This window comes from Ochotona curzoniae, unplaced genomic scaffold (assembly GCF_017591425.1).
Source record: "Ochotona curzoniae isolate NIBS_2020 unplaced genomic scaffold, NIBS_Ocur_1.0 contig_883, whole genome shotgun sequence".
Classification (NCBI taxonomy): domain Eukaryota; kingdom Metazoa; phylum Chordata; class Mammalia; order Lagomorpha; family Ochotonidae; genus Ochotona; species Ochotona curzoniae.
This window is the reverse complement of record NW_024466599.1, coordinates 63,363,596-63,375,742: the sequence shown is the minus strand read 5'-3', so window position 1 is coordinate 63,375,742 and position 12,147 is coordinate 63,363,596. Positions and strand designations below refer to the sequence as shown.

At 43.7% G+C, this 12,147-nt stretch overlaps 1 protein-coding gene across 1 annotated transcript in view; it reads left to right on the top strand.

The window, feature by feature from the left end:
- Nucleotides 1–10,857, top strand: part of LOC121165171 (STAM binding protein) — a 43,244-nt gene extending 32,387 nt beyond the window's left edge. The window contains exons 7-10 of the mRNA XM_040993690.1: nt 43–180; nt 6,144–6,256; nt 6,807–6,906; nt 8,218–10,857. Coding sequence (XP_040849624.1) covers nt 43–180; nt 6,144–6,256; nt 6,807–6,906; nt 8,218–8,274 — 408 coding nt within the window. The 3' untranslated portion in view covers nt 8,275–10,857. The remainder of the gene's footprint in view (nt 1–42; nt 181–6,143; nt 6,257–6,806; nt 6,907–8,217) is intronic.
- The last annotated feature ends 1,290 nt before the right edge of the window (nt 10,858–12,147 follow it).

Genomic DNA, 12,147 nt, shown 5'->3' with positions numbered 1-12,147 from the left:
AAAGTTCCAGGGAATGTGACAAGTTGTTTTCTCCTTTGACAGATGAGGAATGAGTTTACCATCACCCATGTGCTCATCCCCAAGCAAAGTGCTGGGTCTGATTATTGCAACACAGAGAATGAAGAAGAGCTGTTCCTCATCCAGGATCAGCAGGGCCTCATTACACTGGGCTGGATCCACGTAAGCGAGCTGAGCACTCGGGGGCTGTCTCCTGCGCTCTCACCGCACTCATTGTGCTTATTTCCTTTGAACAAAGCAAATATAGCCAGATTATTCAATGATTTCTCCTCCTTCAGATGCGGCTTTTAACATTGTTAACTGCTTGCACTCCTATGTTGATTTCTGGCAGCTATCTGCAGCTTTTTCATTTTTAAACTTTTATTTATTTTTAAATAAAAATAGTTTCCTTCTGAGTATGAATGGTAATAGGATAGTGACCTAGAGTATGTGTGCGCATTGACTACAGGGACTGCCTACTGCATACAAATGTTCCTGAAAGGTATATAGATCAGAATGTTTTAAATGTGTCAAGGATGTTTTCATCTCATCTTTCTTAAAGCAGCATATATATAAACCAGAAGGGTCAACAACATGTAACAGATCTCTGCATATCATGCACATCTTCCAGTAGTCAGGTACAGGTGAAGTAAAATTCATGTCAGTCTTCTTTTTCTTTAATATTTGTTTATTTATTCGAAAGCTACAGAGAGAGCAGGAGAGACAGAGAGAGAGATCTGATTCATTCCCCAAATGGTCTAATCAGCTGGGACTGGCCCGGACAGAAGCTAAGAACCAGGTACTTCTTCCAGGTCTCCCATGTCACTGGCAGGGCTCCAAATATGTGAGCATCTTGCGTTGCTTTCCCAGGTCATTAGCCTGGAGCTGGATCAGAAGTGGAGCAGCCAGAACTGGAACCAGTGCTCATATGGGATGGCAGTGTCACAGGCAGCAGTTTTACTGGCTATGTCAGAACACCACTCCCTAGTGTTGACCTAATGTCAGTGGGTTTATCCCCACTCTGGTGTATGACTGAATATGTTTTACACCCATTGAGCCCATGGAGGAGATGTTGAAGGGCAACTTTGATTTAGTCCAGTTCTGGCTAATGCAGACATTTGAGGAGTGAACCAACAGTCTTTCTCTATCTATCTCTGTGTCTCTCTGCCTTTCAAAACAAATTTCTTTCTCATGAGAGATATTTCCAGGACTATGGCAGAGATGTCTGTGTGTTTGACAAACTCCTCAGAAGATTCATTTTTTTGTACTGCAGATAGGAAAATACTAGTCAATTACACTTGTTTAATTTCTGTGCTTTTCTTTCAGTGAAAATCTGTGGTGTTTTGAGTCAAAATGGGTCCTGCTTTTTTTCATTCTTTTTACTTAAGATCTTATCCTCAGGCCTGGCACAGTAGCCTAGCAGCTAAAGTCCTCACCTTGCATGCACCAAGATCCCATATGGGCGCTGGTTCTAATCCTGGCAACCCCACTTCCCATCCAGCTCCCTGCTTGTGGCCTGGGAAAGCAGTCGAGGACAGCCCAAAGCCTTGGGACCCTGCACCTGTGTGGGAGACCTGGAAGAGGCTCCTGGCTCCTGGCTTCGGATTGGCTCAGCCTCAGCCGTTGCGGCCACTCGGATTGTGAATCATTGGACGAAAGATCTTCCTCTCTGTCTCTCATGTCTGTATATCTAAAAACAAACAAAAAAAATCATACCCTCTCTAAGATGAATGACTTATATGAAAGAAAGTCTTTTATGTGTTTAAAAAAAGTGTTTAATGTAACATAAAGTACAGGCAGGATTTAGCCTAGCAGTTGAGGTACCTCTAGGGTGCGTGCATCTCCTGTCATGGTACCTGGGTCTGATGCTCAGCTCTGGCACACTCTGCTAATGTAAATCCTAGGACATAGTATCCAGATGATTGGGTTCCTGCCACGCACTGCGAGACCTGGACTGAGTTCCCAGCTTCTGGCCTTGGGTCCCAGCCAACATCCGCTTGTTAAGGACACTTGGCAGTGAACCAGCAGACATTAATTTGTCTCTCTCCCTACACCTCTAAAATAAATGAAATGTTAAAATACTTGGGGCTGGCATCATGGTATGGAAGGTAAAGCCACCATTCGCAGTGCCAACATCCTATATGGGTGCCAGTTCAAGCCCCCATTGTTGTACTTCCAGTCCAGCTTCCTGCTAATGGTCTGGGAAAGAAGCAGAGGATGGTCTAAGTCACTGCACCCATGTAGGAGACCTGGAATAAGCTTCTGACTCCTGGCTTTGGACCATGGTCTGGTACCAGCCATGGCAGCCGTTTGGAGAGTGAGCCAGCAGACAGAAGACTTCGCTTTCTCTGTCTCGCTTTCTGTTTCTATAACTCTGCCTTTCACATTAAAACATATCTTTTTAAAAAAGATTTATTCTGCTTATTTTTAAAAAAGATTTATTGATTTTTATGGGAAAGTCAGATATACAGAGCAGAGGAGAGACAGAGAGGAAGATCTTCCATCTAATGATTCACTCCCCAAGTGAGCGCAACGGCCGATGCTATGCTGATCCAAAGCCAGGATCAAGGAACTTCTTTCGGGTCTCCCACACAGGTGCAGAGTCCCAAGGTGTTGGTCTGTCCTCGACTGCTTTCTCAGGTCACAAGCAGAGAGCTGGATGGGAAGTGGAGCTGCCAGGATTAGAACCGGCGCCTGTATGGGATCCCGGGGCATTCAAGGCGAGGACTTTAGCTGCTTGGCCACACCACCAGGCCCAGATTTATTCTGTTTATTAGAAAGTCATATATACAGAGAGGAGGCGAGACAGAGAGGAAGCTCTTCCATCCAATGATTTACTCCTCAAACGGCTGCAACAGCCAGAGCTGCACTGGTCCAAAGCCAGGAGCCAGGAGCCTCCTCTGGGTCTCCCATGCAAGTGGAAGGTCCCAAGGCTTTGAGTTATCCTTGACTGCTTTCCCAGATCGTAAGCAGGGAGCTGTATGGGAAGAGGGGCTGCCGGGGTTAGACTGGTGCCCATAAGGGATCCTGATGCAAGCAAGGTAAAGATTTATCCACTAACTACCACACCTGGCCCAAAAATATGTTTTTTTCTCTTTATTTATTATTATTAAATAAAGTATCATTTGTAGGGTGGGTTTGGAAGAAGCATATTCTTTTAACTTTTCTTTACTGTGGAAGAATTGTATTTCGTTTTCAAACAAAGGGAAGCTTTGCTGGATGCATTACTCTGGGCTGACAATTTTTTGCTTTTAGAATCTGGAATATGTTGCTCCGTTCTCTTCTTGCCTGTAGAGTTTCCTGTGAGAGGTCTCCTGTGAATTTAATTGCCATTCCTCTATATGTCAGTTGATTTTTTTTCATGTGCACATTTAAGGATCATTTCCTTATGTTCAATTGAAGAGAGCTTGATGATCATATGTCGTAGTGAAGATCACTTTTGGTCAAGCCTGTTGGGAGATCTGTGCCCCTCCTGGATGGATGTTGTTTCCCAATTCTTTCTCTAGATTAGGGAAGTTTTGCTTTATTATTTCATGAAATACATTTGTAAGCCCAGCTTCTTTTTTGCACCTTCTGCAACTCCCATAACTCTTATATTTGGCCTTTTAATAGTGTTTCTTAATTCTTGAATACATTTTTTTACCTTGACCCAACTCTGCTTCCAGGTTTTTGTTTGTTTCCCCCTGGTGACAGGAAATATCTTCCAATTCTTAGATTCTTCTGCTTCATTCATTCTATTTTGGAGACTTTCCACTGTACTTTTAATTCACTCCACTGTATTCTTAATTTCTGATATATCAATTTCATTTGATTCATTTCCTGTGTGACATATTCCTTGAATTCCTGCTTTATGTGCTTCTCATTGTTGATAAGAAACTTTATAACAGGGTTTTGAACTGTGTATCCCCCATTTTCTCAATGTCTTCCTCAGTTAACTCTGAGTTTGGCAAAGGGTTTTGCTCCTTTGCAGGGGAGTCTTCAGTAATATTCATTGTGCTTCTGTCTCTTCTTTTGCTCTTGATCATTGTTAGGAGGTTCTTCTCCTTGGGGTAGGTTTCCCAGCTGTGTCACCGACAGGTCTACAGTTTGATTTTAGCTATTAGCTATGCTGTTCTCCCACCCTCAGTACCCAGGACACAGGTGTGCTTTCCTGGCTATAGCTCCCACAAGCACAGTCTCCTCACCTACACTGCCCTCATCTTTTTTCCATCCCTGGTATCTGTCTCTTGTCTCCATGCTGAGACAGAGCCCCCCCCCCCCATCTCCAGGTCAACTAAGACTCCACATCCAGGCCATGCATCTTCACTCTGCAGGCAGAATTCACCACAGTGTCCTGCCTGTATGGGACACAGGACACAGCCAGCAGTTCACATGAACTGTATTGGTGGTACTGTGCTTCTTCATACCTTGCCGGGTAAATGGTGTCCAATCCCATTCACCCACTGCCTTGCTGCTAGCCCTGGTCCTCAAAGCTCTGCAGCCTGCAGCAGCCCTCTATCTAACCAGGAATTCCAGCCCTGTTCAGCCTGCCAGGCCTCAGAACCAGTGCACAAAAGTTCCTGTTTTGAATTTTCCAGGTAGAGTTTCTCCCCTGTGTTTACTGCCTCTGTCTCCTGTGAGTGTTCAGATTGCCTGAATGCTGTTATCCTCCCGTGGTGTGAATCAACTAGTTTCATCCCTTTCTCTCCTCAGTTTCCTGTTAGGCTCAGCCCTGGGTCCCTCTAAGTGATCCCAATTGGAGACCACTATGCTCAGTGAAATAAGCCAGTCCATATATTATCTCTAATATAAGGCAACCTTCATGCAAAATATAAAACAAATAGATGTATAGATAAATTAGTATATAAACAGATTCTCATAGATGAACCATATAATGGAGACTAACATACTGACAAGCAAAGGTACATTGCAATATACATCTCTACGCCAAAATAAAGGAAGGACTCCCAGTGAAACTGTTAAAGATAACTTGATAGTTTCATACTAGGTTTTCTGTCATTGCATATACGTACAATGCCGTGATACACTTAAACAGCAGAGTTTTGGACTTATGAATGTTGCTGAAGGACTATATTATTGTAATAATATATGGGGAAATGGTGGGGAGAGATAGGAAGGGAGAGAATCCCTACACCTGTAACATTGTATCTTGGAAAATAATAATAACAAAAATGTTTTTAAAGGGAAAAAAAGATACCCATAAAAATAAAATTAAAAAAAGAAGGTGAGGAGTGATTTGGGAATGGTTGTGGGTTTTCTTGGATTCCACCTGTGAACTGTGACAGGATGCACTCACCCCAGTTGAAGATTAACTTTGCTTGATATCAACCTTTCTGCCCCTTACACTAAACTACGTGCAGAATCCTGGAATTAGGGTTCTGTGCAGTGTGTGTGAAGAAATCTCTAATAAAGCCATGCCCCCTGTCCTGAAGCAAATCTTCCCCACCCCCAGGGTGGCATCACCCCACCACTGCTCTACAAACCTTACCTGCTGAGTAACGATGTCCTTAGTTACTCTCATCCTCTTCCCCTTGCTCATATGTTCCTTACTGCAGACAGCGCTTCCAGTTGCCAAAATCTGCTTAATCTCTTTATCTCTATGTGCTCTTTTATTCATTTTATTCCTTGTTTTCTATGAATTGATAATGGGAGCATTTTTTATCTTTATTGACAAATACAATATATAGACATATGGTATATGACACATTTTCTATTTTGTTAAAATTGGCATGTAATACTTGTACTTATTTATGGGGAATGGTTTAAAATAGGTGTATGTGGTAGAGTGGCTAAATTAAGATAATTAACATATGCATTACTTCCCACACTTCTCTGCGGTGAGAATGCGTAGAAGCTCGTCTCAGTTCCAAGTATATAATACTTTGATATTAGCTACAGTCAACATATTGTTCATCTCTTGAACTTAAGAAAAAGGAAAGTGTTACTCTCTTTACATACTCCTGTTAGACTAGTTTCCAGTGCTCAGAAGGAATGTCCTTCCTGTGCCACTTATTCCCCTCGTGGTTGCTGGTGGCTTTATACTTGCGGCCTGGTCCAGCTGTGGAGATTGGCTTATCTCTGCCTTCCTCCTGAAGCAGGCTGGCTGTCCTCGCCGAGAGTCCTCTGACTTCGTTTTCTCTTCACAGACCCATCCCACCCAGACCGCCTTCCTCTCCAGTGTTGACCTGCACACGCACTGCTCCTACCAGATGATGTTGCCGGAATCCATAGCCATCGTCTGTTCCCCCAAGTTTCAGGAGTGAGTCCACAGGATACAGCCCTGGGTTCCATGGAGAAACCAGAGGAAAGGTCTCCATAAAATAGATTGTATGAGTTGGCCATTTTGAAAGGCTTCCTTTTAAGCCCCATATCCTGATAAACCTTCCGTGCTGATTTAAAATATACACAATGACTTAGTGACTTTTGCAAAAAACAGATTGGCAAGAAATTTGAAGTGTTTGACATGAAGCAATGAGAAGTGAAAGTTTTGTATTTGATGTTGGGTTAAAGAGATTCAAAATCAAACAGATTATCTCAAGTGTTACTTCTTTTTCCTTCCAAGTCTTATTATTTACTGTGAATTCTCCCAGCAAAACAATGTGGTAGAAATGATGACTCATTCTCTAACTGATTTATTCACCAGGGGAGAGACCTTTAAGCCAGTGTGCTGATTCTCTTGCAAAATGATCTTTTACGTGAGCATGTATGCCATGTATGTATGTGTGTGTATGTGTGTGTGTGCACGTGTACATGGAATTGATAGGATATTATACCTTGGCTTACTCTGAATCTGCCTGCTCTTATTTCAGAACTGGATTTTTTAAACTAACTGATCATGGGCTAGAAGAGATCTCTTCCTGTCGCCAAAAAGGATTTCACCCTCACAGCAAGGATCCACCTTTGTTCTGTGTATGTATCTATTTAGCAGAAATTGGAGCTGTGTTTCTACCAACAAGGACAGTCTGGACTGCCAAGGCTTGATATTCTCTCACTTTTTTAGAGCTCAGTCTTCTGTGTTGTCCTTCCCCATCTCCAGCACGCTGTGCGTGGAGACAGTGTGGGATCGGAGTAGCCGTGACGCTAGTGATGACTGTGTGTGTCTGCGATTGGGCCCTGCACCCCTCTGGGGTTCAGCTTTCTCAGGTGTAGAATGGAGATTATAGCTGAGAAAGTTAAATGAAAGCATGTACAGTGTGTACCTGCTGTGATAGCTGCTTGTTAAATGTCAATATTTCTCTTCATCACTGTCAGTGACTAAGCCTGTTCTTCAATAAGAGATTTGATTGCAAAAGAAGAAAGTCACTTAAAACAGGTAAATTGAGCACACTTGATTCTGGAGTTTTGTTTAGGTAAGAGGGTTGTTATGATCATCGCAGGAAGTGAGGGTTTTTTTTTCCCTCAAAAGTTGTGTTCTGTGAATAAAATGTTTAGTTGATGATAAGATCACTGTTTCAATTCAGCCATTAAATCTGACCGTGATGCTTTCCTCCGTGTTGGCCATGGAGTATGACTATTTTGGACAGGGGCGGGGCACAGTTTAAGGAAAAGTGACCAGTACAGGAAAGGAAGGAATCAGAATCTGTCACTAAAAGGAACTGGGGGTGTTTAGAAGAGATACCCCAGGAAGAGTCTGAGAATTCCAAGGGTTAGAAGAGTTGAGGGATGAAAATGGTATTGGGTGTTTTCAGCCATATATAGGGAAGCACTGTCTGACCAGTCCATTCACAGATAGATTGGTCTGCATTAAAGTGTAATAAATGTCCAGTACCAGGATGTTACACCGGAAACTGCACAATGAGAGAAAGTCTGGGACACCAGTGCTCAGGTTTTCAGTAACAAAGACCCTTTTTCAATCCTGAAGTGAGCATTCTCCTATGTGTTGGTGGGTGTGCTTTATTATCTGACCCATGTAATGATCCAAAAAGGTGCAGTGAATTCAGTGGTTTTGTGAAATAATGCATATTTTAAGAACAACCCTGTTTGCTTCCAAATTTTGGCACCAGGACCACAAAGAATGGTCCTGAAATAAACATTTCAAAGCAGAACAGAGATATAAGGGCCAACATCTATTCAATTATGTGGGGTGGGTTAGTGGAAATACTAGTTCCCAGGCCCTTTAACCATAGCTGCTACTTGAGTAGCAGTCTGGCCTTCACCCTGGGAACCACTGGCCTAGGATAAGCACTTAACACCAGGGTTTTCTCTCTTTCCCTGTTGCAGAGCTGCAGCCACGTGACTGTCGTGGACAGAGCCGTGACCATCACAGACCTTCGATGAGACACCTCTAAGAACCAGAGAGCACATCAGTGTACTGCAGCCCCCTCCTTTAAGCTTTCCAGGGAGAGAACTTTGGAAGCTTTTCTTAGAACAGAAAGTAGGGGGCATCAGCTGGGAGAGAACTGATTTTCTGTTTTTGTTTGAAAAGAATTAATTGGAGCATATTTTCTAAGCAAGTCTGAAAAAGCATGACCATACTAAAGTAATTGTAACCCAAAAATTAAGTTGGAAAACAGGTATAACGGACACCCATATACACTTTCTTCTAGATTCTCCAGCTAACATTGTTTTCCTCTCAATGATTCTTCTAATTTATCTGCCAACTTGTTCTTTACTTTAGGACTAAATCAGGGCATCTTTGCAGAGATTTGGAAGCCATTTAGGAAATGACTGGAGTTTTTCTGTGCTTTCTGGGCATGTCAATGAAGTTGCTATGTGAGGGACTGCTCCCGCTATCCATCCAGACGGGGAGACTGACAACCCCTGAAGGGTGATTGTTTTCAGGAATCGTTTATGTAACAAATGTTTCAGGATATTTTTCTTCTACAATAAAATAACATTTAACTTACGCTTATGTTCTAGAGTGATCCATCTGTATCATAGAAACAGGGTTAAATTGGAAGTTGTGGGAAAGGGGAGCAGAACATGGAGTTTGAGATGGGCTGACATCTAAGGTGAGCCCAGTTCACTCCTCATTGTTCACTGTTTTCTCTCTGCCTGTTGTGATCTTCCAGGGGTATGAAGTCGTTGCTGTTCTTTTGGTGCTCCCTCAAGTGGCTCATCCCATTCGCCTCCTCCTCGTGCCCTGCGAGCTTTTGGTGCTCCCTCAAGTGGCTCATCCCATTTGCCTCCTCCTTGTGCCCTGCGAGCTTTTGGTGCTCCCTCAAGTGGCTTATCCTATTCGCCTCCTCCTCGTACCCTGCGAGCTTTCAGCGGCAGATGATGGAGCCTTTATGTGGAGAAGCAGGTTATACTGAAAACAGATGATTACACTCCCTTACCACCCCACCCTGCTAATTCCCCTGTGTTGCTTTTTCTTTTCTGACTTAGGCAGCACGTAGGACGGTGTTTGAAGTTGCATTTGGTCCTGTATTTTTCTTTCAGTGAGCTGGTCCTAGTGTTCCAGGGTAGCACAGAAACAGTAGTGTTATTTGTTACTTCTTCTGTGAGGGCAAGAGAGTAAATCCTTTGGAGAGAGAAATTATTTCTTTTTGTAGTAGAATTTCAGCAAAGAGGGTGGAGGAAAGGGTATGTGACATCTTGAAGTTTTGCTTGATTTAAAATATTTTCTGTATTGAGTATGTCTCATCTTTATTGCTTGGGCTGATGGTTCTGTAAGCATCCACCTGAAAGAGCCAAGTCTCCCATTCTTATTTTCTTCTCTTGGGTTAATTCCCAGGATAAAGGGAAACTCCTTGGCATGGATTGAAATAGGAGGCCACGTGGGTTTGGGCTTTGGAAAGAGTTCCCAAAGGAACTGTGTGCTGTGGCCGAGAGGCAGCCTGGCTGGCCCCTCTCCCCCGCCCTCAGCAGTTCTGAAAATGCCCACTCTTGCACTTGAACCAAGAAGACTACCCTCTTCTCTCCATTCTCTGGGCCACCTCTTGGTTTAGGTCTTTCTGGCCCTTCCTGTGGACTACTGCATAAGCTTTTGCTCCCTCTCTCGGTGTTTAGTGTTTCTTCATTCCAGTCTGTCCTGTACACTGTGATCAGCAAAAGCCTCCTGCGTGATGGCCATCACATGTCTCCTCCCTTGTTCAAAGCCCTGCAGTAGCATTCCATTGCCTACGGCCTCACTTTAGCCTTTACTCAGAACTTGGCACTTAATATCCACAGAAAGTTCTTAACTGTGGCTACACATTCAAATACCTGCAACACTTTCTAAAAGATCCTGGTGCGTGCCCCACCCCACACCAATTGCATCTGAATCTCTGGACTGTGCTGCCAAACTTTATTTTTGTTTTGTCTTAACCATTAAAGCTTCTGGGCTTCTTAGTAGCAGCCAGGATTGAAAACCACATCACCAGGCATTTGTACTGAAGACTCACAAGCTCTCATCAGTCTGCACATAGAGACATTCAGCAAATGTCTCTTCAAAGTAATGGATGTATCAGACACTGCAAGTCTTGTCATCACTGACTGATTACCTAAGTGTCCTTGAGCACAAGATGTCTTAGTGACTCAGTGGGCACAGGGAATCTGCCACAGTGTAGCCACAGAGGCACTCTGGGAGTATTTCAATGTCTCTCTCCCTCCCTGTCATACTCCTGGGGAAGAGGATGAGGTGATATTGAGCCAACCCACCAGGCAAGCAGGAAGACTGGATAGGCTAGTGGGACAAAGCAGGAATAGAGCAGTAAGGAAAGGAAGAAGTAAAGGAAAGGGACTTAGAACATGAAACCTGGCGAAAGTGGGTACTCTTGATAGGGTAAGAATTTCTGGGCTGAAGAGAATGATTCCTGTGCTCCCGTACCTCACAGGTCAGGAGGTTTTCTGCTCTCCCAGATTGCACAGTGTCATATTTAGTAGTCTGGGCTGAGGCAGAAGACAGAAGTGGTGTCTTCGTGTATCTCAGTAAGTGAGCCTCCAGTACCATCAGTTGGGTGGCAGAATGGTGGTTAAGGAGCCTCTTTGATGATGGTTAGGGCAGGGTTTCCAGACAATCCATTCCACATTCTCCTGATTACAGGGGCTAGAGTGGAAGAAGAAGTTCTGGGGCCTTTATAATGCCGTTCTGAACACCAGACTCCTTACAAGGCAGCATGGGAGAAGCTGTCCCTAGTGGAGCCAACATCTTGGGGATTGTTTTTTGCTGGAGAGCCCAGGGTTTCACCTCTCCTTTGAATACCACGGGATTTAAACCCCTAAGTACCTTTCCCTTTTGAGCATGGATAACTTCTTAGGGATTTTGGCTATCTCAGTGGAAGGAGGAATGTTTCTTAGAGGGCGTAGGAGCAATGGAGACCCCTGAGAACAAAGTCTCAATGAGGTTAAGTCTGAAGAAGCCTGAGTAACCTTGGTTATTGTTCAAGTGGATTCCAAGTAGAGAAGGTGGTTCAAGAAGCAGTTATTTTTCTCCAGGAAATAGCTGAAGTCAGGCTTTGGTATTGTACTGCCCAGAGTTTTAACCCGCTGTGGTCTTGGGGCCCAGTATCTCCAGAATTGGTTATGTATGTGAGCCGGAGTGGGACAGCTGAGGTGTAGTCGTTTCCTCCTGTGAGGAGCTGTGCATGGGAGTGCTGCAAAGGTCTGTGCAGATCAGGATCACAGGAAGGTTTTCCTCTCCAGAGCCAGTGTCAGGATGGATATTTGGTATTCTGCTGGGGTTAGGCATTTGGCATTGCTGTCATGTGCACACTTGCCATACTGGAGTGCCCAGCTTTGAGTCTAGCTCTGCTCCCAGTTTCAGTTTTCTGTCGATGCATAGCCTAGAAGGTAGCAGCTGATGGCTCTACTAGTGGGGTCCCTACCATCCATATAGAAGACCCAGATGGAGTTCCAGGTAAGTCTGTTTCTAAGCTCAGCTGCTCATTTACCAAGGTTACTTAGCTTCCCGGACTTATAAAAAAATATAAAAAAAAATGTATGGATATAGGACTATACTATTGTAACAATATGGGGAAAATCAGTCTGGGGTGGATCCCAGATTTTGCAGAATTATACCATAAAATTCAAAATTAAAAATAAAATTGTAAAAATAGTATGGATCTCAAGAGTCCACCTCAAATGAGGTTAGTATGATATCTATATACAGATGATGCTTGGGAACTTGGAAAGATACTGTTAAGATTTAAAGGATTTCTTGCTGATCTCTAGAAATGTTTGGGTGGAGCGACTATTGTTTCTGTCTGCTGAGCCCCTGCCCAACATTGT